This window comes from Medicago sativa, chromosome 1 (assembly GCF_051527215.1).
Source record: "Medicago sativa cultivar Bolivia chromosome 1, Bolivia_mono, whole genome shotgun sequence".
NCBI classification, from domain to species: Eukaryota; Viridiplantae; Streptophyta; class Magnoliopsida; order Fabales; family Fabaceae; genus Medicago; species Medicago sativa.
The window spans coordinates 80,206,300-80,229,021 of record NC_140749.1 but is presented as its reverse complement, the minus strand read 5'-3'; the positions used below and the strand labels follow the sequence as shown (position 1 = coordinate 80,229,021).

General features: G+C 33.6%; 2 protein-coding genes and 1 non-coding gene across 4 annotated transcripts; 2 read left to right on the top strand and 1 right to left on the bottom strand.

Annotated features, from left to right (window-relative positions):
- Window positions 1-809: 809 nt before the first annotated feature.
- DCP5 (decapping 5) lies at window positions 810-6,696 on the top strand. Its single transcript, XM_085739618.1, has 8 exons — window positions 810-1,127; window positions 2,900-3,000; window positions 3,359-3,430; window positions 3,507-4,547; window positions 5,106-5,177; window positions 5,586-5,771; window positions 5,863-5,973; window positions 6,069-6,696. The coding sequence occupies exons 1-8, from the start codon at window positions 977-979 to the stop codon at window positions 6,231-6,233; spliced, it is 1,899 nt and encodes a 632-aa protein (XP_085595744.1). The 5' UTR covers window positions 810-976; the 3' UTR covers window positions 6,234-6,696.
- Window positions 6,697-9,256: 2,560 nt separating this feature from the next.
- LOC146957952 (protein CHUP1, chloroplastic-like) lies at window positions 9,257-14,629 on the top strand. 2 transcript variants are annotated; one of them, XM_085739617.1, is made up of 10 exons: window positions 9,257-9,729; window positions 9,838-9,932; window positions 10,298-11,077; window positions 11,375-12,688; window positions 12,782-12,913; window positions 13,059-13,240; window positions 13,545-13,656; window positions 13,736-13,879; window positions 14,344-14,416; window positions 14,558-14,629. In XM_085739617.1, exons 1-10 carry the CDS (start codon window positions 9,648-9,650, stop codon window positions 14,569-14,571), a joined length of 2,928 nt encoding a protein of 975 aa, XP_085595743.1. In that variant the 5' UTR covers window positions 9,257-9,647; the 3' UTR covers window positions 14,572-14,629. The 2 variants fall into 2 exon arrangements, with proteins under 2 accessions (XP_085595743.1, XP_085595742.1); XM_085739616.1 differs by having other exon boundaries at window positions 14,344-14,629.
- LOC146957953 (U5 spliceosomal RNA) lies at window positions 13,963-14,081 on the bottom strand. The gene has a single exon (XR_015025076.1). It is a non-coding gene; the product is annotated as a U5 spliceosomal RNA (small nuclear RNA).
- Window positions 14,630-22,722: the final 8,093 nt, after the last annotated feature.

Genomic DNA, 22,722 nt, shown 5'->3' with positions numbered 1-22,722 from the left:
CTCTATTGTTTTGGACCAATGAAAAGGGAGAAAATGAAAGTTGTCATCAAAATTGTCCCTAATAGTTGTACATATATCACTACTCTATGAGCTGAGGAATTCATAAATCAACCAAGTTGTCATGGCCTCAATTGATCACACATCAACTAGATTTTGCACGAAGACGAGTATATTATTGACAAATTATCATTTCAGTTCATTATATGTCTTTTCAAGATCAGTTTTGACAGTCATCCCCATTGAATGACAGATTTCTCAAGCCTTAATCACGACATCCCCTCTTTACCACTTAGAAACAAAACTACTTTGACACAAGACAATCAACTTCTCCGCGAAGCCACACATACATTGAACAATTACTACAAATATCTTGCAAGTAACATTACACAAACTAATAAGGTGTAATCCTTCATGCAAGACGCTACATCGTTCTTGCAAATAAGCCTAATCAAAGTACCATTGATTTCTATTATCTTGCGACATCCTCACTAACCCCTCCCACCATCTTGCACACATCTTCACCAACCACATATCAAAACAAAAACTCGATACATAATAATTTATTTAGTTTTTACAAAAACATTACCAACTAAAATAAAAAAATTATTTTGCTATGATGTAAAACTTTTTTATACATGCATCGAATCTAATGACCCCATTATGTCATTTTATAAGATTACAAATATTTATTTGACATGATTTTATGCCATGAAATATAAAAAAATTAATCTCTTTATTTATTTTTTGGGTGAACTTTACTATATTATAATGTTATAATATATATAGATATTTGTTTTTATCAGACAATCAGACACACACTCACTCATCGTCGAGTCTATCCCTCTCTCTCTCTCTCTCTCTCTCTCTCTCTCTCTCTCTCTCTCAAGAACCGCTTGAACCCTAACGTGTGTGTAAGCGTTTTTGAAAGTCATACACACATACACAGACAGTGTATGGTTTCAAATCTTCATAGGTTATGATGGCTTCGGACACAGCTTCTCGTTCGAGTTCCGCGGCCGATTCATACATTGGTTGCTTGATTAGTTTGACATCAAAAAGTGAGATCAGATACGAGGGTGTTCTCTACAACATCAACACCGATGAATCCAGTATTGGTCTCAAAAACGGTACTTTCCTTTGTTTCTCTTAGATCTTTCATATCAAGATAAAAATTTGTTTTTTATTCGGGATTATTTGTGGGTATTTTGATGTTGGGTTTAAATTGATCTGAATTTGCTGTTTGGTTGAATTTTCTGTTGATTTGATGAAATGGGTCTGTTTAGATTTGGCTTAAAGTTGAATTTGAGTTTGTGTTATGATGATTATGTTTATGAATTGTGCTGGTTTTATTGATGCATGTGAATGTGATTTTTTAACTGGATAATGTTTAACTAGGGTTTTATTTGGTTTTGACTTATGAGAATGTGAATTTTGTTGATTGTTTATATGTTTATTGAGATGGGCAGGGGTGGGGAATTGTTGTTTTGATGAAGGAAGAAATTGATTGCTATTGTGGTTTTCGGGTTTTGGAAATTTTTCAGTTGCGATGAGGTTTTAAAGCATGTTTATTGAGATGGGCAGGGGTGGGGAATATGTTGTATTGAATGCAAATTTGATTGTGAGATCTTAAAGCATGTTAACTGCAATTTTCGGTGTGTTTTACGTGCTTTGGAAGCATTTTGATTATCTGTTTGGGTTTTAGGTTTTGAATTGTTATGTTTTCTTTCTGGATGATGGTTTTTGAGTGTGGATCATTATTTTATTGTTGCGTGGCTGTCACGGTTTGTTTGTTCTGTTCGGAGGATGACCGTTATTGTATCATTTATGGTTTTGCTGCTTTATGACCTAGCTGTTACAGGTTCACTCATGGTAATAGTCTCTCGAACATTGCTAGTGGGGGTAAGGATGTTAAAATTTGACTGTTCCGAAATCCCCACAAGGATGTAATACTGGGCCCCTTTGTGCCATTAAACCCCATGTTAAATGTGTTTTTGTCGCGATCTCTTCGTCCAAAAAAGTTTTAACAGTTCTTTTTGATGGAACGAACCTAACGGTATTATGGAAAGGATTTCGTTATTTATTGAAGAATGGTAACGTCAAGTTTTTTTTACCTTCATGGATAATTAATTATCGGGAAAGAATAAGAATTGCCATACTTATTTCTATAAAAACGTGGCATCCATATATATATATATATATATATATATATATATATATATTTTCTTTTCTAAAAGAGTGGCCCAGCATATAAGTTTCCCGCAATTGTGGGGTCCAAGGGTGGTAAGATGTACCCCACATTTTCCCTATCAGCAGAGAGACTATATGCATGATTGGAGCACGTGACAAACAGGTCGAAAGTAGGGTTTTTTTTGTGACTGAATAAAACCGACCGAATGCTTCGGAAGTGAATCGGTCTGCCCGGTTTTCGTTGCATGAATTTCGGCGCCTTCAATTTGTTTTTGGTTTTTATTTATCATTCCGATACTCAATCCAACTCAATTTTTGATGGTGATCTATGCTTGTTGCTCTTCATATGGAATGCTGCAGGCCAATTTATTGTTTCTGTCAGGATTTATAGGCTAGTTTTTGTTAACTGGACAATAAAACTGTGAAGTTAGGTTTTTCTCGAAAAAACGAGGCTTGGTAAAAAGTCGATCAATTCAAACTGAATCCACGGAGATCTGTTCAGTTCTTTGATGTTTTGTTTGATTCATCAAGTTTTCTGTCAAATCTAAACCAGGCCATTCGTCAAAACCTCTACTTTCTGCAATTATATTATTTCCATGACTTTATGTTGCTATACAACATGTTTCAATGTTTTTCTGGTTGCAAGTTGGCTTAGTCGTGTGATTTTTTTTTTTTTTTTTCTGTTTTTTTTTTTTTTGTGGTTGTGGTGCAGTGCGCTCTTTCGGAACTGAAGGAAGGAAAAAGGACGGTCCACAAATTCTGCCAGGTGACAAGGTCTATGAGTATATACTGTTCCGTGGGACGGACATCAAGGTAGGATATGCGGAACTTATGCAAGCACCTTTGCATAATAGCTACTGATCACTTAGGAAAGAATGGCATTAATTTCTCTGTGATGTTTTATATGGGGATTGCTTCATCCTTGAAGCATTGTAATATTTGGTTATGCAGGTTTTATGGCATTTATTTTATCTTAAGCCTTTTGTAGAACGTTCCTTGCACTTGCTTGCAAATGATAAATGCTAACAGTAGATAGATTAACAGGCAGACGGAAGCGAATCCAGCTTTTTACTCATGGATATTGTTATTATATGACACAAGATGTATTAAATATATGTGCCATTCATACAAATCCGATAAGCTGATACATCTTTTATAATTCTTTCTGCAGGATTTACAGGTGAAATCTTCTCCACCTGTTCAGCCTGCTGTACCAACAAATACCGATCCAGCTATTATTCAGGTTGATGAGTGCCCTTTTGAGTACAAAATTTGCATCAAATTATATTGATATCCTAATTTTTGGAATTGCCTTGCAGTCTCAGTATCCTCGCTTAGCCACAACATCTACAAGTTTACCAGCTGTAAGTGGATCTTTGACTGATGCTAGTCCTAATCCTAATACAACACAGCTTGGACACCCAGGGTCAAACTTTCAGGGGCCTTTGTATCAACCTGGAGGAAATGTAGTGTCATGGGGAGCTTCTTCGCCTGCTCCAAATGCAAATGGTGGTGGGCTTGCTATGCCAATGTATTGGCAAGGATATTATGGTGCCCCAAATGGGCTTCCTCAGTTACACCAGCAATCTTTGTTTCGACCTCCGCCTGGCTTATCCATGCCTTCATCTATGCAGCAGCCAATGCCGTCATCTATGCAGCAGCCGATGCCTTCGTCTATGCAGCAGCCGATGCCTTCATCTATGCAGCAGCCGATGCTTTCATCTATGCAGCAGCCATTGCAGTTTCCCAGTTTTAGTTCCTCATTACCAACTGGACCTTCAAATTTTCCAGAATTCCCATCAGCTTTCCTACCCGTGGGTACTAGTTCCCCTAACATAACATCTACTTCTGCACCTCCATTGAATCTTTCAACAACAATTTTACCTCCGGCACCTTCAGCTACACTAGCTCCTGAAACTTTTCAAGCATCAGTTTCAAACAAGGCACCTACTGTGTCACTTCCTGCTGCCACACTAGGTGCTAACTTGCCATCGCTAGCTCCTTTTACCAGCGGTGGTTCTGATATAAATGCTGCAGTACCATTGGCCAATAAACCTAATGCAATTTCAGGTTCAAGTTTGTCATACCAAACTGTACCCCAGCAGATGACTCCTTCAATTGTTGGCTCTTCAAATTCTGTCCGCACTGAACCACCAGTCCCTTCTCTGGTAACCCCAGCTCAATTATTGCAGTCTGGACAAACTGCAGCAGCTTCCTCCAAGCCTTCACAAACACCACATAAGGATGTTGAAGTGGTTCAGGTATCATCAACATCGGCTCCAGAGCCGTCTGTGCCTGTTGCTGCTGAATCTCAGCCACCAATACTTCCATTGCCAGCAACTTCTCGGCCAATTCACAGGGTATTCTTCTCTTGCTCTCTTTTTATCCATGCACAGACACTTTCCCAGATTTTGGTTTCATATGACTTGTAGGTTTATAACTTTATATATGACCAGCCCAATGGAGACTGGACTTTTGTAAATAGGACGGATTGTATATATGTCTATTAGATTAGTCTAACCTATCACCCTGAGGCTACTATGGGCAGGTGCTCCCTGTCCATCCCGTAAGCTACACTTTGTCTATTAGATAGCCTGCATGTACTTTTCTGAGTTTTCTCTGTTCATTTACTATTTGTTTCATTCTTTTGGCGAGATTATGAAGTAAGATATGGCCTCTTATTGGTCTATAGTTTAATTGGTCAATTGCCATATATTATTCATGACTTGTGATAATCAATGAACAATTGAGCTTCTATTTGCTTGTCTCTGTGTTTTTACATTTAGATAAGTTTAGCCATGTATACTACTCATACATATTACTGCAAGCATGTGCATTTTATCATGTTAGATTTTCTATTAAAATCTTGTCTTTTGATTCTGGACCCCTCACCTGACATTTGGTTGCACTTTCTCCAGCCCGGTGGAGCTTCTAACCAAACTCATCATGGCTATGGTTATAGGGGGCGTGGAAGAGGCAGAGGAATTGGGGTAATGCTCTATTTACTACTTTATTTTAGATGAAGCAGGAAAAATTTAATTTCTCTCAAGTATGGAAGCTAAGAAATTGTTAGAAAATTTGTGAATTTTTATAGTTAAAGTTGGGACTAGAGAGTATTTATGGGGGGTATGGGTGTTATAAGGCTTGTTTGTTGTTTTAGAATTTTTGAATTTGCCAATCTTATACTTACTATTGTGTCAAAAAAATGAAATTTGCTGAGTATTTCTTGTTTTGTTGTTTTTATCGGGTTAGCAATTCAGATAAGATAAAAATTAAAAAGAAAATGCAGGATGTCTTTTCTGTCACAAATTTGATATTTTTTAAAATCGATAATTAAGATTGTGATGTGAGTTGTGACAATCCAGTTTAGGCCTTATAATTGAATTAATGTTTTGCAGGGTTTCCGCCCAGCTGAAAGGTTCACTGAGGACTTTGACTTCACGGCAATGAATGAGAAGTTCAAAAAGGATGAAGTATGGGGTCACCTAGGTAAAAGCAACAAGAAAGACGGGGAAGAAAATGCCAGCGATGAAGATGGCGGTCAAGATGAAGACAATGGTGATGCATCAAACCTGGAGGTTAAGGTAATATTCTCTGTAACTCATTGCAGTCAGTTGTTAATGTGAATGTACTTATGTTGTCGCAATATATGACTGTTTTTCATGGTCTCCACAGCCTGTTTATAACAAGGATGATTTCTTTGACTCACTCTCCTGCAACTCGCTCAATCATGATCCACAAAATGGAAGGGTTAGATATTCGGAACAAATCAAGATGGATACTGAGGTAATGTGTTATCACCACTGTGGGTTGACCTCTTTATTGTAGGGGAGGAGGAAGAGGGATAATGTTTATAATTCACATACTGTTTTATGGTGCAGACATTTGGTGATTTTTCAAGGCATCGTGGTGGCTGGGGTGGCCGTGGTCCATGGCGCGGTGGTGGTGGTGGACGTGCCCGTGGTGGTTATTATGGAAGGGGCTATGGTGGCTATGGCGGAAGAGGAAGAGGAGGGGGACGTGGCATGCCTGGTGGCCGTTATTAGATGGAGGCTGCAATGCTAAGTTGTGGTGGTAGGGAGGTAAGGAACAAAAGCCAAGCCACCCACTTAAAGCAGCTTTGTTGAGGCTAGGCTTCAATGTTGTGATTTCTGTTGTTCTGTTTGGTCATAAGTTGGACAGTTTTTCTGGTCATTTTGAGTCGTTGACACCTTATTACCCAAAAGAACCTGGTTTAGTTTGGTGGAAAGATGTTTCTCTACCATTTTCTATATTCATACATCTGGAATGCACAAATTCTAGACAAGTTTCTTGCGGTATATTGTTCTGTGTATGTAAGCAATCAGCAAGTTCTGGAATGCACACATTCTAGACAAGTTTCTTGCGCTATATTGTTTATGTATGTAAGCAATCAGCAAGTTTTCCATTTGAGACAGGTCGAATTGTTTTGCATTGTTGTAAACGCATGCGACAGGTTATTTTAAGACTAAATTATACTTTTGAACCTTATTATTTGGTCTATTTTTGTTCCTGATTGGTTTATTTTTCATTTCATTCCTTGCTTAGAAATCGAATTTGATTTGATTTGATTGTTTTCAAATGATCCTTCACTTTACAAAAGTTATACCATGGTCATGTTTTATTTAAAAATGGTTCTTTATTTTATCGAAGTTATTCTGAACCACATTCAAATTCGAAAGGACCACAATGGTATGATCTTCCACCAATATTACCAGATTTAATAATAATAATTAACAATGCTTTTATTTTTATGAAGTATTGGGTAGTCAAACATCTATTTTGAGAAAACTATGTTAAATATTTTTCAATGGCTGTAAGTATAAACATGAAACCTTTCCTCTCTATTTTCTACAAAGGTCTGAGGTTTTAAAATTGGCTCACTCTAGCTGTTAATTATATTGGCTCAGCTATTCTGTGTAAGTTTTGTATCTATGCTACTATAGTATGATGATTTCTCTAAATCAAGGAACATGGATGGTAAAATGTTTAATAATGACAAAAGCATTTTTATACAACACAATGTCCTTCTGCAATAACCTTACCTAGTACTGTTATATTGTGAATTTGAATCGAGTGATATGATTGTTATCTTGCTTTATTGGACTGATCGATTGTTATCTTGTTATCAAGTTCAAATTCCGAATAAGAATTTTCATATGTGGAAAAGGCAAGAAAAGAAAAGTAAAGAATTATTCGACAAACTTTTGTGTTTTTGTCTTTTTCTTTAGACGAAAGGACAAGAATGAAAAAAGAGCTTATTTTGGGTTTGTTTGTACTTTGCATTGTTAGTTTGTTACCCATTCCACTTTTCTCTAAGCACACACCAACACCATGACAAGCATGTTCCGGTTCTAGATAAATGCCAAAAATACTAACATGTGATGTAATATATAATAGTATATGGTGATAATCCTGAAGAGAGAAAAAATAAAAACCTCTTGAGCTGTGTTTCCATGCCAACAGCTCATATTGAGCCATCCACAACGTAGAACGATAATAAAGGTTACATGTGACACAAATAGTAGATAAAAAAATATATAAATAATCAAATCTTTTGATTATTTATGGTTGTATAAGGGTTTTTATAAGGGAGCTTCTACGGTGCAGTCATGAAACTGACTTGTTTGAAAAAGTTAATTTTAATCTTAATGTTTGATTCATTTTTAAATTGTTGATTACTGATTAATGATCAATAGTACTCCCTCCGGTCCTAAATATAAGCAAATTTGACTTTTTAGGTTCATTCAATTAATGATGTATGTGGTTCATAATATGGACCACATACATCATTAATTGAATGAATCTAAAAAGTTAAATTTGCTTATATTTAGGACCGGAGGGAGTAATTCATCTAGTAATGCTTGCAACATCTTGGACTTACATGTACTATTTTATCGTTGGTATCTTTAACATGCAAACAAAGTTGCTGATACCATGTGATAGACTTAAGTGTTACACTTTGTTGGGTGTTATTAGTTAAAACAAGGTAGGATAAAATTAGATTAAGTGTATTCTTGTAAATCTGATGAATTGATGATACTATGAGAACTGAACTTTTGATGCCGCTGTACAAACAGTGGGGTGTTACTCACAACACTTTCGATGCTATAGGTGTTAACTTCACCAGAAAAGTCATTATCATGACTTCACCATAGAATTTTCCTTTTTTTTTTTATAAATGTATCAAAATGAATGGAAAATTATGCTGTTTCAATTTCAACGGCACTCTTATCTTTCTAAGCTGTATTAACATTGCTTTTTTTTTTTTTTAAAGTTTTTTTAAGGGTTTTTTACAATTTTTTTTAACAGGTTTTTTACAAAATTATTATGTTGGATGATGAACAACAATGTTGGACAAAATCACTAATGCAGAGCTGAATATTATTTTTTTAAACCATCAATTCTTTAATCATTAAAAAAATTAAATAAGAGAAATTATAGAAAATTCATAAAATATAAGAGAGCTATAGAATCAAGTAAAGTATTTTTTGTAAGCATACACCGTAAGCCTCATCACATTCACTCTTTCTTTTTCTTAAATATATATTTCGTATAATTGAAGTGGTGAAAGATGCATATAAATAAAAATAATCAAAACATTATATTCTTTGGGAGATTGTAAACAATAACAACAATGACAAGATGGGTTAGATTTTTTATTCAAAAAAAGCTTGGTTGAATTTTAAGCCTTAAAAAATAAATAACCTCAATGTTATTAGGAGGACGAAAAGGCAAATGCATCAAAAGAGAATGACAGAGAATAAAAATAAAATGATTAAAACATATTTTGGTCCTTTACATACTTACATTAGATTAGTCCATATAATACAATAAATCAGAAACTAAATTTAAATCTTTGTAAAATAAAAAATGTAGAGAATAATTTGAGTATTATTTTTTATCAAGTGACAAATTAATAGTGAAGGACCAACAACAATAAAACAAACGAGGAAACAAACCTGTCTTTGTTCTTTTCTTAAAAAAAAGAAACATGTCTTTGTTTTGTTCTAGTTTTACTATAGAAGGTTATTTTCAAATTTCAATCAACGTTGTTCCTTTGTTGTATTTAAGGGTAACTCTAAATTCTCCCACTTCTCTCACCAGATCTTCTAAACATATTAATTAATATTAGTATAGTCCAAACCCATTTGTGAATTTTTGTCATTAACTGTTATGTGTCTCTTTGGTATCAAACTTGTGTCTGTAACTATGAACATGTTTTCAGTTTCTCACTGAAAGGTGGTGAAGTTGAAAATTTAGTAGCATTTTCCTATGATTAATTCTGCATGTAAATGAAATTTCTAAATCTGTATTTTTCTTTAACAATTATGTGGGTCACTGTGGTTTCATTTTCAAAGCATCAATGGTTTGAAGAATCAGTTATGGAGGTTAGTTTGGGAAATGGGATTAGTTAGGATTTTGATTTGGCTTATAGTTTCATGATAGTTAGGTTAGGATTTCTTATAGCTGCTTCAGTTGCAGCCTATACATTCCAGCAGAATGTGAAAGGATCAAAATCAGGTAATTGGTGCTAATTTACCAGTTTTAAAAAAAGTTCTCTACTTTTTCTTATTTTATGGCTAATCCTATATAATTAAGCTGACCCTTTATGTTATAATCTTCATTAAGAACATGATCAAGCAAGGATTAGGAGGAAAAATCAAGATGAGGTAACAAAACAGAAGCAGTCCACTTGTTCTACTAATGGTCTCAACCAGAACGAGGTAAAGTATAATTAGATAATAGACTAATGACCCTATTTGGTCCCTCACAATTTGCTCACGACCCAATTTAGTCATTCACAAAATTTAATAATCAAATTAGTCCCTGATATTTGCATACGGAGGACTAACTAGTCCATCGGTTATAATGAGTCCGAGTCTAATTTATCTCCTATATGAAAACGTTCCAAACTAATTTGGGAATTATTTTTATCCTAAATGGTCCGCGAACAAATTGTGAGGGACCAAATTGGATCTTTATTCTAGTTACCATTGCCAATTTTTTATTTTATTTTGTTTTGTATTTATGGTAATGAAATGTGATGATTTCTCTTGTATTTTTGCAATATGTTTTGACATTGTTGTAGAGGGAAGAGGAAGAGCTAGAAGAGGAGGTTAAGTTAATGGGCAGCATAATGAATCTAGCTAATGATTTTGACGATGAAATTCTATCTGAATTCAAAAACCTTCTATCTGAGCAGATTGAGTTTCCATTACTTGCTGAAAAGACAGACGATTCCAAGAAACATGGAGGTGACGAAACTGAAATGGCAAAAACCAGTAGTGATAGTGAAATAGAACGGTTGCGGAATATAGTCGAGGAGCTGGAGGAGAGGGAGGTGAAACTTCAAAATGAATTGCTTGAGTATTATGGTTTGAAGGAGCAGGTACCAGATATTGAGGAGTTTCAGAGGCAGTTGAAAATCAAAACTGTAGAAATCGATATGCTTCATATGACGATTAAGTCCTTGCAGGAAGAGAACAATAAACTTCAGGAAGAACTCACACATGAAGCTTCAGCCAAGCGAGAACTTGAGGTTGCCAGAAACAAGATCAAGGAACTGCAAAGGCAGATAAAGATCGTTGCTAACCAGACAAAAGGCCAGTTGTTGTTGCTTAAACAAAAAGTTTCTAGTCTACAAGCAAAAGAGGAAGAGATTGTGAAAAAAGATACTGAGATTGAAAAGAACTTGAAAACTGTGAATGATTTAGAGATTGAAAAGAAATTGAAAACCGTTAATGATTTAGAGATTGAAGCCGTGGAGCTTAAGAGAAGAAACAAAGAACTTCAACACGAGAAGCGAGAATTAACTGTTAAACTTAATGCTGCTGAGTCTAGAATTACAGAACTCTCCAGTGTTACAGAGGTGAGAGTCCAATCGTAGATACATCTTTCCAGCAATAAGTTGAACAGACACGAGAAACCAATATTTAAGATCTGCTAATATTTTGATAAAATAAAAATTTGCTCATAATTGAACCACTATATGCTTTGAAGTTTTCAGTTACTTAAAATGATTTTGTTTTAAATGATTAGCATCTGAGTCATCCTTGTTTGTGTACTTCTTTCATGATAGAGACACATTAATATTTATTAGATTAGTGTCTTCTTTTACATGTAATGAGCGTAGTTTAATTTTAAGATGCATTGCCTTGAATCGCAGAATGAAATGGTTGCCGACGCAAAATCAGAGACTGGCAGGTTAAGGCATGCAAATGAAGATCTGCAAAAGCAAGTGGAAGGACTCCAGATGAATAGGTTCAGTGAAGTTGAAGAAATTGTATACCTTCGCTGGGTCAATGCATGCTTGAGATACGAACTCAGGAATTACAAGGCACCTTCAGGAAAATCATTGGCGCGTGATCTAAACAACAGTTTCAACCCAAAATCACAAGAGAAGGCTAAACAGCTAATGTTAGAATATGCTGGATCAGAGCGCGGGCAAGGTGATACAGATCTTGAGAGCAACTTCTCCCATGATCACTCTTCACCAGGCAGTGAAGATCTTGACAATGCATATATCGATAGCCCTACTTATAAATATAGTAATCTTAGCAAGAAAACTAGCTTAATCCAAAAGTTGAAGAAATGGAATAAAAACAATGATTCAAGTGCTTTTTCATCACCAGCTAGATCTCTTTCAATAGGCTCTCCTTGCAGGGTGAGTACGAGCTATAGGCCGAGGAATACACTTGAATCCTTGATGCTAAGGAATGCTCATGATGCTGTAGCGATCACTACCTTTGAGCAGAAGGAACACAAACCTACTCATTCTCCTGAAACTCCATTTCTTCCAAGCTTGAGAAAAATTTCATCAAGTGATGACATCCTGGATTCTGTTTCGGCTTCATTCCAATTGATGTCTAAGTCAGTTGACAGGTCTCTGGATGAAAAGTATCCTGCATATAAAGATCTTCATAAATTGGCATTAGCAAGGGAGAAACAACTTAAGGAAAAAGCCGAGAAAGCGAGAGGGGAGAAGTTTGGTGACAATTCAAATCTCAATACGACCAAGGCTGAAGAAGAGAGGTCGACGTCTTTGGATTCAGAACTTACTCAAGTAAATGAGAAGGCATGTGTTTTTGATGGCTTAAATAAACAATCTGAAGATGTTAAGGATTTTGATAATCAAACCATTACCAAGATGAAGCTTTTCGAAATTGAGAAAAGGCCTCCAAGGGTGCCTCGACCACCCCCTAAACCATCTGATGGTGCTCCTGTTTCAAATTCTTTGAATGAAATACCATATGCTCCATCTGTGCCTTCTCCACCTCCACCACCAGGAAGTCTACCAAGAGGAGCAGTAGGTGATGACAAAGTTAAAAGGGCTCCTGAGCTTGTTGAATTTTATCAATCATTGATGAAACGGGAAGCAAAGAAGGACGCCTCATTGCTAACTTCTTCAACAAGTAATGAAGCTGATGCCAGAAGCAACATGAATGCGGAAATTGAGAATAGATCATCATTTATCTTAGCTGTATGTGTTTAAGATTTTCCTTCTGTTATATTCTTTTTAAAGAATCTTGGCATTTCAGTCATTACAAATATTATATATTTTTAATGGATGTAGGTGAAAGCTGATGTAGAAACACAAGGTGATTTTGTCATGTCCTTGGCAACTGAAGTTCGAGCAGCATCGTTCTCAAAGATTGAAGATGTAGTAGCTTTTGTGAACTGGCTAGATGAGGAACTCTCTTTCCTGGTAAGCTTTTAAATATAATTGCCCCTCCATTATAGAAAAATATGCTTCAAAACTAATTCATTCAACTTGTAGATTTTGGGAGAAATCATGAAGTTTGTACATTGATTTTTGCATTGTACTAATTTCCTTCTATTCCTTATATAAGAGTGACGAACGAGCTGTTCTCAAGCACGTTGATTGGCCTGAAGGGAAATCAGATGCACTACGGGAAGCATCTTTTGAATATCAAGATCTGATGAAATTGGAGAAACAAGTCTCCAACTTCACCGATGATCCCAAACTCCCATGCGACAATGCTTTGCAGAAAATGTACTCATTGCTTGAAAAGTAAGCATCTTTTTGAATGTTATAGTTTTTCGTACCATAAATAGTTGCTTAGGAAGCTGAGATTTGGTGGACATTCTCTTGGATCTCAATCCAGAAAGTCTCTTGCTTGTAAATGAATATAGTTTTTGTCCTGATATCTGCTTTAATGTTTTCGATTCAGACTTTGCAAGTTACAAATATAGAACATGACATATGTATGTAGATTAAGTATTCTTGGTGTATGCGTTCCTTACCATTTTCTAGATATAGCATGAAATTTATTTATCAACTAAGTTCTTCAATTTTGTTTTGTTTTCATTTGTAGATTAGAGCAAAGTGTATACGCACTCTTACGGACAAGAGATTTTGCCATTTCACGGTACAAGGAGTTTGGAGTACCGGTAAATTGGCTATTAGATTCAGGAGTTGTAGGCAAGGTATGCTTCCCAAATTCCTTGTGTTTGATTATATCAAATGACCACGTAGTAGTTACTGCTGATAACTCCACCATTGCAGATCAAGCTTTCTTCTGTTCAACTGGCAAACAAGTATATGAAACGTATTGCATCTGAAATTGATACACTATCTGGACCAGAAAATGAACCGACAAGAGAGTTTTTAATTCTGCAAGGCGTGCGATTTTCTTTCCGCGTTCATCAGGTAATTTTAGTCCTCTTTTTTCACTTGTCTGTGCTAACAATACATAATATTATCTGATATACTGAGCGAGCTAAATTGTACAAAATCTCACTTAAATTATAATTCTTCAAAATATTTGACATATGCCTCGATGTGTGGTGAACACACGGTATTCTTTAGTAAAAGAAGAAAAAATAGTTCGCTATGTACTCACTACGAAACTGTGTCTAAACTAAAATGTCTCTTGTGCGACTATTTCATACTCAACATGATAACATAACATAGTTATCTAGTTGCAATTGATCATTACTAACATCGTGCCTGCAATAACATCATGCTAAAACCTAAGAAATTCTCTTGCACTGTACCATTTAATCTGCATCATTGTTTGTCACTTTAAATACATTTTTAATATTACATTTGTAATGTGGATAGTTGGGAGTACAAAAACAATGCATTCAATGATAGTGTGAAACTGTTTTCAGTTTGCAGGAGGCTTTGATACAGAGAGTATGAAGGCGTTTGAAGAACTAAGAAACAACATTCATGTTCAACCAGGTGAATATACTAATAAACCAGAAATGGCGACAGAAGATGATCATTAAAAGTTTTTTTTTTTTTTTCATATATAATTTTTTTACTTTTACACTTGTAGTTGTACTTGTTTCTAATATAAATGTTACCACCTCAACTGTACAGTTCAATTTTCATAAAACATATGCAAGGACAAGCGCTTAAGGAAAGTGTGTGACCTCCACTTCCATAACACAATACCATCATGTTTTTTTTCTTTCATAAATTGGACGTTTCCATGCATGCACAACTGCAAAAACTAATCTATAAGTGTGAAACGTGACAAACTCATTCTAAGAGTTTTAGGGTTTCTTTGGGAGTTTAGAAGGACAAGAGAGGCGAGGGCTTTGGAAATATGAAACCGAAAGGTGGAAATAATGATGGACTTTGAGAGTGGAGGGATTATTGAGTTTATTTTTCTTCGTAATACAAAACCTCTTTAGAGAAACTCTTCTATTGACACAACTACAAATGATAAATATTTACACACACTCACATCAAATGCAAATATTAAAAGAGAATAAAACTAATTGATGTGATTTAATTATTTTTGTTTTAAATTTTTCCATTTGATGTGAGTGTGTACAAATATTTATCATTTGATGGTTGCGTCCATAAAAGAGTTTCTCACCTCCCTAATTTAAGAGTTTAGATAAATTATTCAAATTTAATAAAATAAAACAAATGGAAGCATGTCAATGGACATTGGACACATACCTTTCTCCTACATTGGTATTTGGCACTATACACAAATAACTAATACTCAATAATGATCAATATAGACCGTATTTAGGTTCCACAAGACTCATTAAGTTAGTCGCTGCACTTGCGCATGATATACTTGTTTTACAAAAAAAAAAAAAAAAAAAGATCAGATTTTTGTTTTTGGTGTGAGCGGGATATCATTGGGGCGTAAAGTTCTCCTTTAAGAATTCACAAAGCTAAATTCAAACTCATGACCCTTAGTTAAGTTGCAAATGACCCTTTATCTTCTCATCCAAATACTCTTCGATTATATAGACCACGTTCTATCCCACTAATTGAAGGAATTTTATCATCAAAATTAAAACAATTATTAGATAAAAAATGGCAGCATAATATTACAAATTTGCCATCAAATTAAATCGGCAGAGGATTTTTATTTTACTAAAATATTATAATTAACAATAATAAGATTAAGATACGAATATTAGTTTATTTAGAAGAAGCGTTGTTGACTTTTAAATCAATTTTCATAATAAAAAAAAGACTTTCAAATCAAACATCGTAAAAGGTTAGACTTATTGACCAAAAAACAATAAATGTTGGTCATAATTTCGTCCTTATGTTAGGAAATATAATTAATGTATATATTTTTTTCTAGGTGCAAAATATTTTTTTAAACAAACAATTTTGGACTAAAATCGAAATTATCAAAATTTAGCAGCGATGTTGCTTTAATTTCTGATAATATCATTTTAGTAATTATGTGAAGTAACACTTATTTATTGTCGATGACTAATTTTTATCGAAGAATTCGATCGGTCGTTTTTAGTCAATCTTTCCTTCCAACCATATTTGTTTCATCCCACGACTTGAGTGTGTGTCCTTAATGCTAGTGTAATTTATTATAAGGAAAATGCTAACCAACTTATCATGATATGATCGGTATTAAATGAGAGAGGAGTTATAATTATTTATTTATTTATTTATTTTTGAGTGGTTAGTTTTTTTAGTCAAGAGAGGGTTATAGTTTTTATTACTCCATTTTCCAATACCTCAAATAAAATAGAATAATATATTTGTGAGTTGACATTCATAAAAAGGTCGGTGTTTTAAATTTATTTATGGGCGGTTATAGTTTATTTTTTGTCGAACAAGTACAATTCAATTAGTAAAAGGTTGCATGACATTTGATATGATATATAACGTAGAGTTGATCGTGCAATTCTCCATTTGGATTCGAACCTCACTTCTCGATACTTGGTGTTGACGAAATAAATTTATCAATAGTATTGGTATGAGCTTCTTAAAACCACGGTAAAAAGGAATCCAAACGTACGACCAAACGCTTCGTAAAATGTTTTGTCTCTAAAATTTGTACTAAAAAGTACCGTAACCGTGCATATATACATCTTTTTAGTCTTAAATATTCAGCACCATTTAATTATTCCATTAAAATTACACCCACACGCCATGGACGACATACACATGAAGGTCTAAGACAAATTTGAACAAGGTTTTGTTAAAGACGGTGATAGTACTTAGGTAATCAAAATCAAGGGCTAACACAAAATGGAAGGCCGACGACCCAACACATATGGAGGTCTAAGACATATTTTTATAATCGATTTCGTTTGATATTACTTTTTAAATTAATAATAAAGTCAATTGATTTGATCTTTATTTATAAAATGCTAATTTTATATCTGATTTTATTAATTTTAGCTTTGAAAATGAGGCTTTGCAGATTTGATTTTAAATATCAGATCTAATTTAATCTTACCCTTGATCCACCCCAAATATGCCCGTACACATACATGCTTGAAAAGTATGATTGATAGATAACTTGAATAATTTAGATCAATCCATTAAATCATACTATTTCACAAATCAAACAAAAATACTATGCAAAAAAATTAAGAATAAATAGCCAGACACTATAAAATTGCACTTCAATTTTTATTAATATAGCTCTCATGATTTAAAACATAAGATTGTTTAGATCATGGAGTTTGTATTATTCTTGACCTTACATAAGATTATTTAGTTGATTTTAGACAAAGGCTACTCAAAGGAACTTGAAGGACTACTCCTTGGTGTCCTTGGTGGCTCAGAAAGCTGATTCCCTTCACTATCATAAAAAATTGCACCTGGAAATTCCAATGGTTGACATTTTTCCCCCATCAGTATGGTCTTCTTCCACAAGCACTTATCATCTTCTTGCTTCTTCTTCATTTTCAAAATCTGGCCATAGATTGCCCTGTTGATTTTCTTGATGATATTCTTTGTGCTCGTTGATAACTCCTCCAGCTTCTTTGTTTTGAGGCAAATAATATATGAGATAATTGCCTTGTTAATCTTATTTATAATCATCTTTGGGGAATTAATAAGTGATGATGCCATTGGAGAAACACAAGTGATGTTGATGGAAATTGTTGGTGTGCTAGGATGGTCTCTGAAACGACTCAAACTATCCATCTATTGTGTCATATGATTGTGATATTGTGAATGGATTTATATACTTGGGGTTGGTCAAATGTGAATGGGTTTATATGCTTGACGTTGGTCAAAGGAAAGTAAGAAATAAAAAGTGCTTGAAAATATTAAAAAGAGAATAAAATAGTTTAAAATGAGGTACATCACTTATTTTATGAAGAGAAATGATATTTGTATAACCATTTTATAACAATTTTTGTGACAATTTTCTTTATCATATTCACATTATCTTTCTACTTTCTCTCTTTATTGTTTTGGTTTCGTGTCAATACTTACTTTTCTTTATAAATCTATAGTTGTCACATATGTTGTCATACAAATGGTTGTTCAAATTACATATCTCTTTTATAAATCACCTTTTGTAAATATAAAAAACCACAAAAATCTAGAGTGTCCAGTAAAAAAAACCTCTAGAGTGTCGGTTACAGTTATTAAATTATGAATAATCAATTTTACATATAATTTGTTGCAATAAAATAATAGTATATTTATGTCATAGTACTTCATCTCCTTAAAAAAAATGTCATAGTACTTCATTGTAATTTTTTGGAAAATGCCTCCATCAAATATTTGACTAATATTGTTCTTATTCTAATGAGATTGGTTCAAATTATAATGAATTTTTACGTTTTAATAATTAAAAATTTGATTATTAATATTATGTTTGATATAATTCTCTAAAAATATATTCTTTACCAATGTTAAATCTCCTGAAGGGGAGATATGTCATATATTTTGATCCTACCCAGTTCGAAAGATTAGTCTCTGCCGCTGCATACATATGTTACTCGATTAAGAAAATCATAAAAGCCATTAACATATTATAATTTATTTTAGATGTTACCTTGATGAGTTAATAATGTAATTTACCACTGTAAAAACTCAAGTAAGATTTTTGGTAACAAACATAATATAAAACAATAGTGTTAAATATTTATTTGGTCCCTATAAATATTTCAATTTTTGTTTAGTCCTAAAAAAAAATTCTTTGACTTTTTGTCCCTTAGAAGTTTTCCATCCACACTTTTGATCCATGCTATTATGTCAGACCAAGTATACCCTTCAAATATTTTAATGAGTTTTGTTATGAATGTTTAGAATAATATAAGGGTAAAATATGCTTTTCGTCCCCGCAATTATAGGCCATTTGAATTTTCGTCCCTGAGCTTACTAATCCTCCCATTTCGTCCCTGTAAAAGTTAATCACTTGACATTTCGTCCCTCTCCCCTTTTAATCACTGCCATGTCAGCAAATTACCAAAATGGCATGGGAATTGGCGAAAATACCCCTGGCTTATTTTTTTTTGTTTTTTTCCTTCAAAATTTTTTTTCCCAGTTTTTTCCCAAATTTTTTTTTACGATTTTTTCTCCGAAAAATTTCAGTTTTTTCAGTTTTAATTTTTTTTCTGAAATTTTTTATGATTTTTAATTATTTTTTCAGATTTTTTTAATTTAAAAAAAGAATTTTCAAAATTTTGAAATTTTTTTAAGGAAAAAATAAGCCAGGGGTATTTTAGTCAATTCCCCATGCCATTTTGGTAAATTGCTGACGTGGCAGTGATTAAAAAGGGAGAGGGACGAAATTTCAAGTGATTAACTTTTACAGGGACGAAATGGGAGGATTAGTAAGCTCAGGGACGAAAATTCAAATGGGCTATAATTGCAGGGACGAAAAGCATATTTTACCCATAATATAATAACCTCTTCAAAAGAAATTAGAATTTATTAATATTTATATTTCAAAAAAGATTCTGTTAAAAACATAAAAAATTATTAATCTCTTCAAAATAATAATATAATAAGAATTTTTAAGCGCGAAAAACATAAAAATTCATATTTAATTCATGTTTTGTTAAAAGATTCTAATATTTTTGGAAGAGATTTTTATAATATTGTAAACATGATTGCGAAAAAGTTCAAAATTTTGAAAAAAGTAGGGACCAAAAATGGCGATCGAAAGAAATATTTTTAATGACTAAAAGCCGAAAAGAAAATTTAGGGAGACTAAAACGAAAAATTAAAATATTTATAAGGATAAAAAACATATTTAACTCAAAATAATAAAGTTTACTCTAACATTGTCTATGAGAGGTCAATAGGTAAAAACTTGACATTTTTTTTTGTGGTGGCTGGGGTTTGAACCCTAGACCTTGCATATATTATGCATTGTCCCTACCAGTTGAGTTAAGCTCACAAGGACAAAAAAAAAAAAACTTGACATTTTAACCTCAATAGACGGAATTCAAATCTCCCGATAATTATTGGAAAATAATTTCCTTTTTTTCTTCAAAAAAAGTTTGATCCAACATTAATTATTATATTTTTAACTAAACATAAATTAATCATTTATTTTTTTTCAAAAATAAATGATTAATTTGACATGAAAGATACAATTTTTAAAACATTAAGTTTAGTTAGTGGAGTCCTAGCACAATTTTTCCTTTCTGTTTGTTTTGATTTATTTTTTTATTCTTTATTTGTACTACCTCCGCCTCTAATTATATGACCCTTTTGAAAAAATAACGAGAATTAAGAAAATTAAAAGTGGTAATATAATTAAGGACGGAGGTAGTATTTTGTAATTCTTTCAAACATTAATTATGTTTAACACACAAAAAAAAAACATTAATTATGTTTTAAGTATCACTTAAGTTGGTCTTTCATTGAAACAATAGTTTATCATACTTATCTTTTTTCCTTTGAATTTCAGATCATATGGATCTCTTTCTTGTATGAAAACACCATTTTGGTTAAATGCCATAATACTTCACTTTACTAGCAATCAGATTGGTCTAATGGTGAACATTGATAAGAATAACCTCTTGCAGTTTAAGCAACCTTTGTTGACCATGCATGTTTGCTCTAAAAGAAAGATGCTACAAAGTGGAATATAAAGGATTGCACTTGTTTGTGTTGTACGTGGGGGAGGTCGTGGAGGGTTGTGCAGAAGTCACTGAGTCTGAGATCCAGGAGAGTGGTGGTGCAGTCTGTGCATAGAGATCAGAAGTTACCAGAGAAGGTAGCTACAAGGCCGGAAAATACAAGATCAAGATCACTGTTTGCATCATTGCATGTTATCTTTGGACGCGATAAATCAAGAGAAAATAGAGAGAGAATTTAGGGCTAAACGTAAGGTAAAACATATGACCAATGAGAAATCAACTAGGTTCACTAGCGTGAAAGCAAAAGGTGGGGCCAGTAGTGGAGAGAGTGCTAAAATTCAAGTTACAGTTGTAAATTTTAAAGGAAAGAAAATACGCATTGTTGGATAGGATAAAAAGAAAGTTTCACTGACTTATTGGACTTCAATAGGATGGAGAAACTTATTGATAGTTGATAACATGATATTTTGTATATTTTTTTTTATAGCATATTTTATTTAATAACTTAATGTTTTTATTTATGTTTTATTTGTATTTATTACATTTTACTTTATTTTCAATATATAGGATAAAACAAGAGGAAATGAAGAAATGATGGAAATATGATGGAATAATTGTAAATATTGAAGTCTTATCGACAAATCAAAGTTTTACGGCAATGAAACATTTTTCAATTAAAAAATATTGGAAAATCAGTTATAACACTCCAAATGTAGGGAAATACTTGAGTGATTTTGTATTTTGGTGACTTTAGTGTATTTTAACTGAGTGAGAATTATTGGTTATGAGAGAGATAGAGACAACGTCACCAAACTTAAAGTCATAGAAGTGTTACCCCAAATGTGCTGCTTAAGTCTCAGTCGCCGAATTGTAACACCGTACGTATTAACAACCTATGATATTCAATTTTGTTGTTTTTCTTTGGGCAATTGGATGATCATATGTAAATATCATTCATAACACTTGTAATCACATAGTAATGCACGAGTTTAGTAGTGGTTAGGCTGTAAATAAGTTTGTAAATTGTAACCACATATTTTTACAATTATTCATAAGGCAATTGGACCACTTTTCGCCGTAGATTTGGTTCAATATTGTTTGTTTCAGGATCGTAAATGTTGAATATGATTGTGAGAAGTTAATTAGAAGCATCTACGAAGAAGATAAGTAGAACCAACACATTTGGAGGGAAATGGTGAATTGTATAAAGAAAAACTAGGTTCATTCCAGAATGTTTTGTTCAAGCTTACTAAATGATGGAATAATTTGTGATGGAATAATTTGGCCGCTCATTACTTATCTAAGCAGACCCATATTGAAGGAGATAGGGTTTACTTTGAGGAAAAGTCCATAGGGCTATTTTTTTTAACATGTTATAGAGTCGAAGTTTTTAGCGCCGATCAATAGTGGTTAATCTTTGTCCGAAAATTTGTGGAACACATGGTTCTCCTCTCTCAATTGAATTTTCTGCACACGCAATAGTCAGAGATCAAACCCCTAATAACTTGGTTAAACGATCAAAATATATTACTACTTGAATCAAATTTATTATTGGTAGCTCATGACTATTAGCACCTATTTGTATCAAGACTTACACACCATTAATAATTTCATATTTTATTTATAAAAAAAAAGTGCTTGATTTGGTATATAAATAGTTTTAAAAACCGGAACGGACCGGCCGGTCGGACCGGTTGGACTGTGAACCGGTGGTGTGTCCGGTTCGGTTAACTTAATGAATCGGTTATGTAATTGGACCGGTGCAAACCGGAATGGCTCGGTTAAAACCGGCCAAAACCGGTGACTCGGCCGGTTTACAGAACCGCTGGTCCAATGCTTGGTTTTGAAAAGAAAAAAAAAACAGAAACAGAAGAAAAGTCTGGAAGCAGATCGCACCCTGCTGAATTCATTCAGCTCTCTCTCTCTCATGCGTTTAATCCAACCGTAAAAGGGATTTTAAAAGAAAAAAAAATGGAAATAGAAAAGCTGCTAGTTTTATTTCTTAAGGTTGAGTTTGCAGCTGAATGGACAGCAGGAGAGGAGAAGAACAAACAGAGAAAGAAAAAGAAAACTTGAACTTGCTGTGCAGCGGCTTTTGTTTGGGATGATGTTGTTCCAACTATCAGCTAATTAGGGTTTTCACTTTTTGTTGATGGGCTTGTGAAATAAGCCCAATTCAAATGTTTTAGGAACGAGCAATTACAATGCCTA

Coding starts and splice junctions, on each gene's coding strand:
- DCP5 (XM_085739618.1), top strand. CDS start 977: ATGATGGCTTCGGACACAGCTTCTCGTTCGAGTTCCGCGGCCGATTCA. Junction 5,178..5,585: donor GAAGAGGCAGAGGAATTGGG/GTAATGCTCTAT, acceptor AATGTTTTGCAG/GGTTTCCGCCCAGCTGAAAG. Junction 5,974..6,068: donor AAATCAAGATGGATACTGAG/GTAATGTGTTAT, acceptor TTTATGGTGCAG/ACATTTGGTGATTTTTCAAG.
- LOC146957952 (XM_085739616.1), top strand. CDS start 9,648: ATGATAGTTAGGTTAGGATTTCTTATAGCTGCTTCAGTTGCAGCCTAT. Junction 11,078..11,374: donor AACTCTCCAGTGTTACAGAG/GTGAGAGTCCAA, acceptor CTTGAATCGCAG/AATGAAATGGTTGCCGACGC. Junction 12,689..12,781: donor GATCATCATTTATCTTAGCT/GTATGTGTTTAA, acceptor TAATGGATGTAG/GTGAAAGCTGATGTAGAAAC.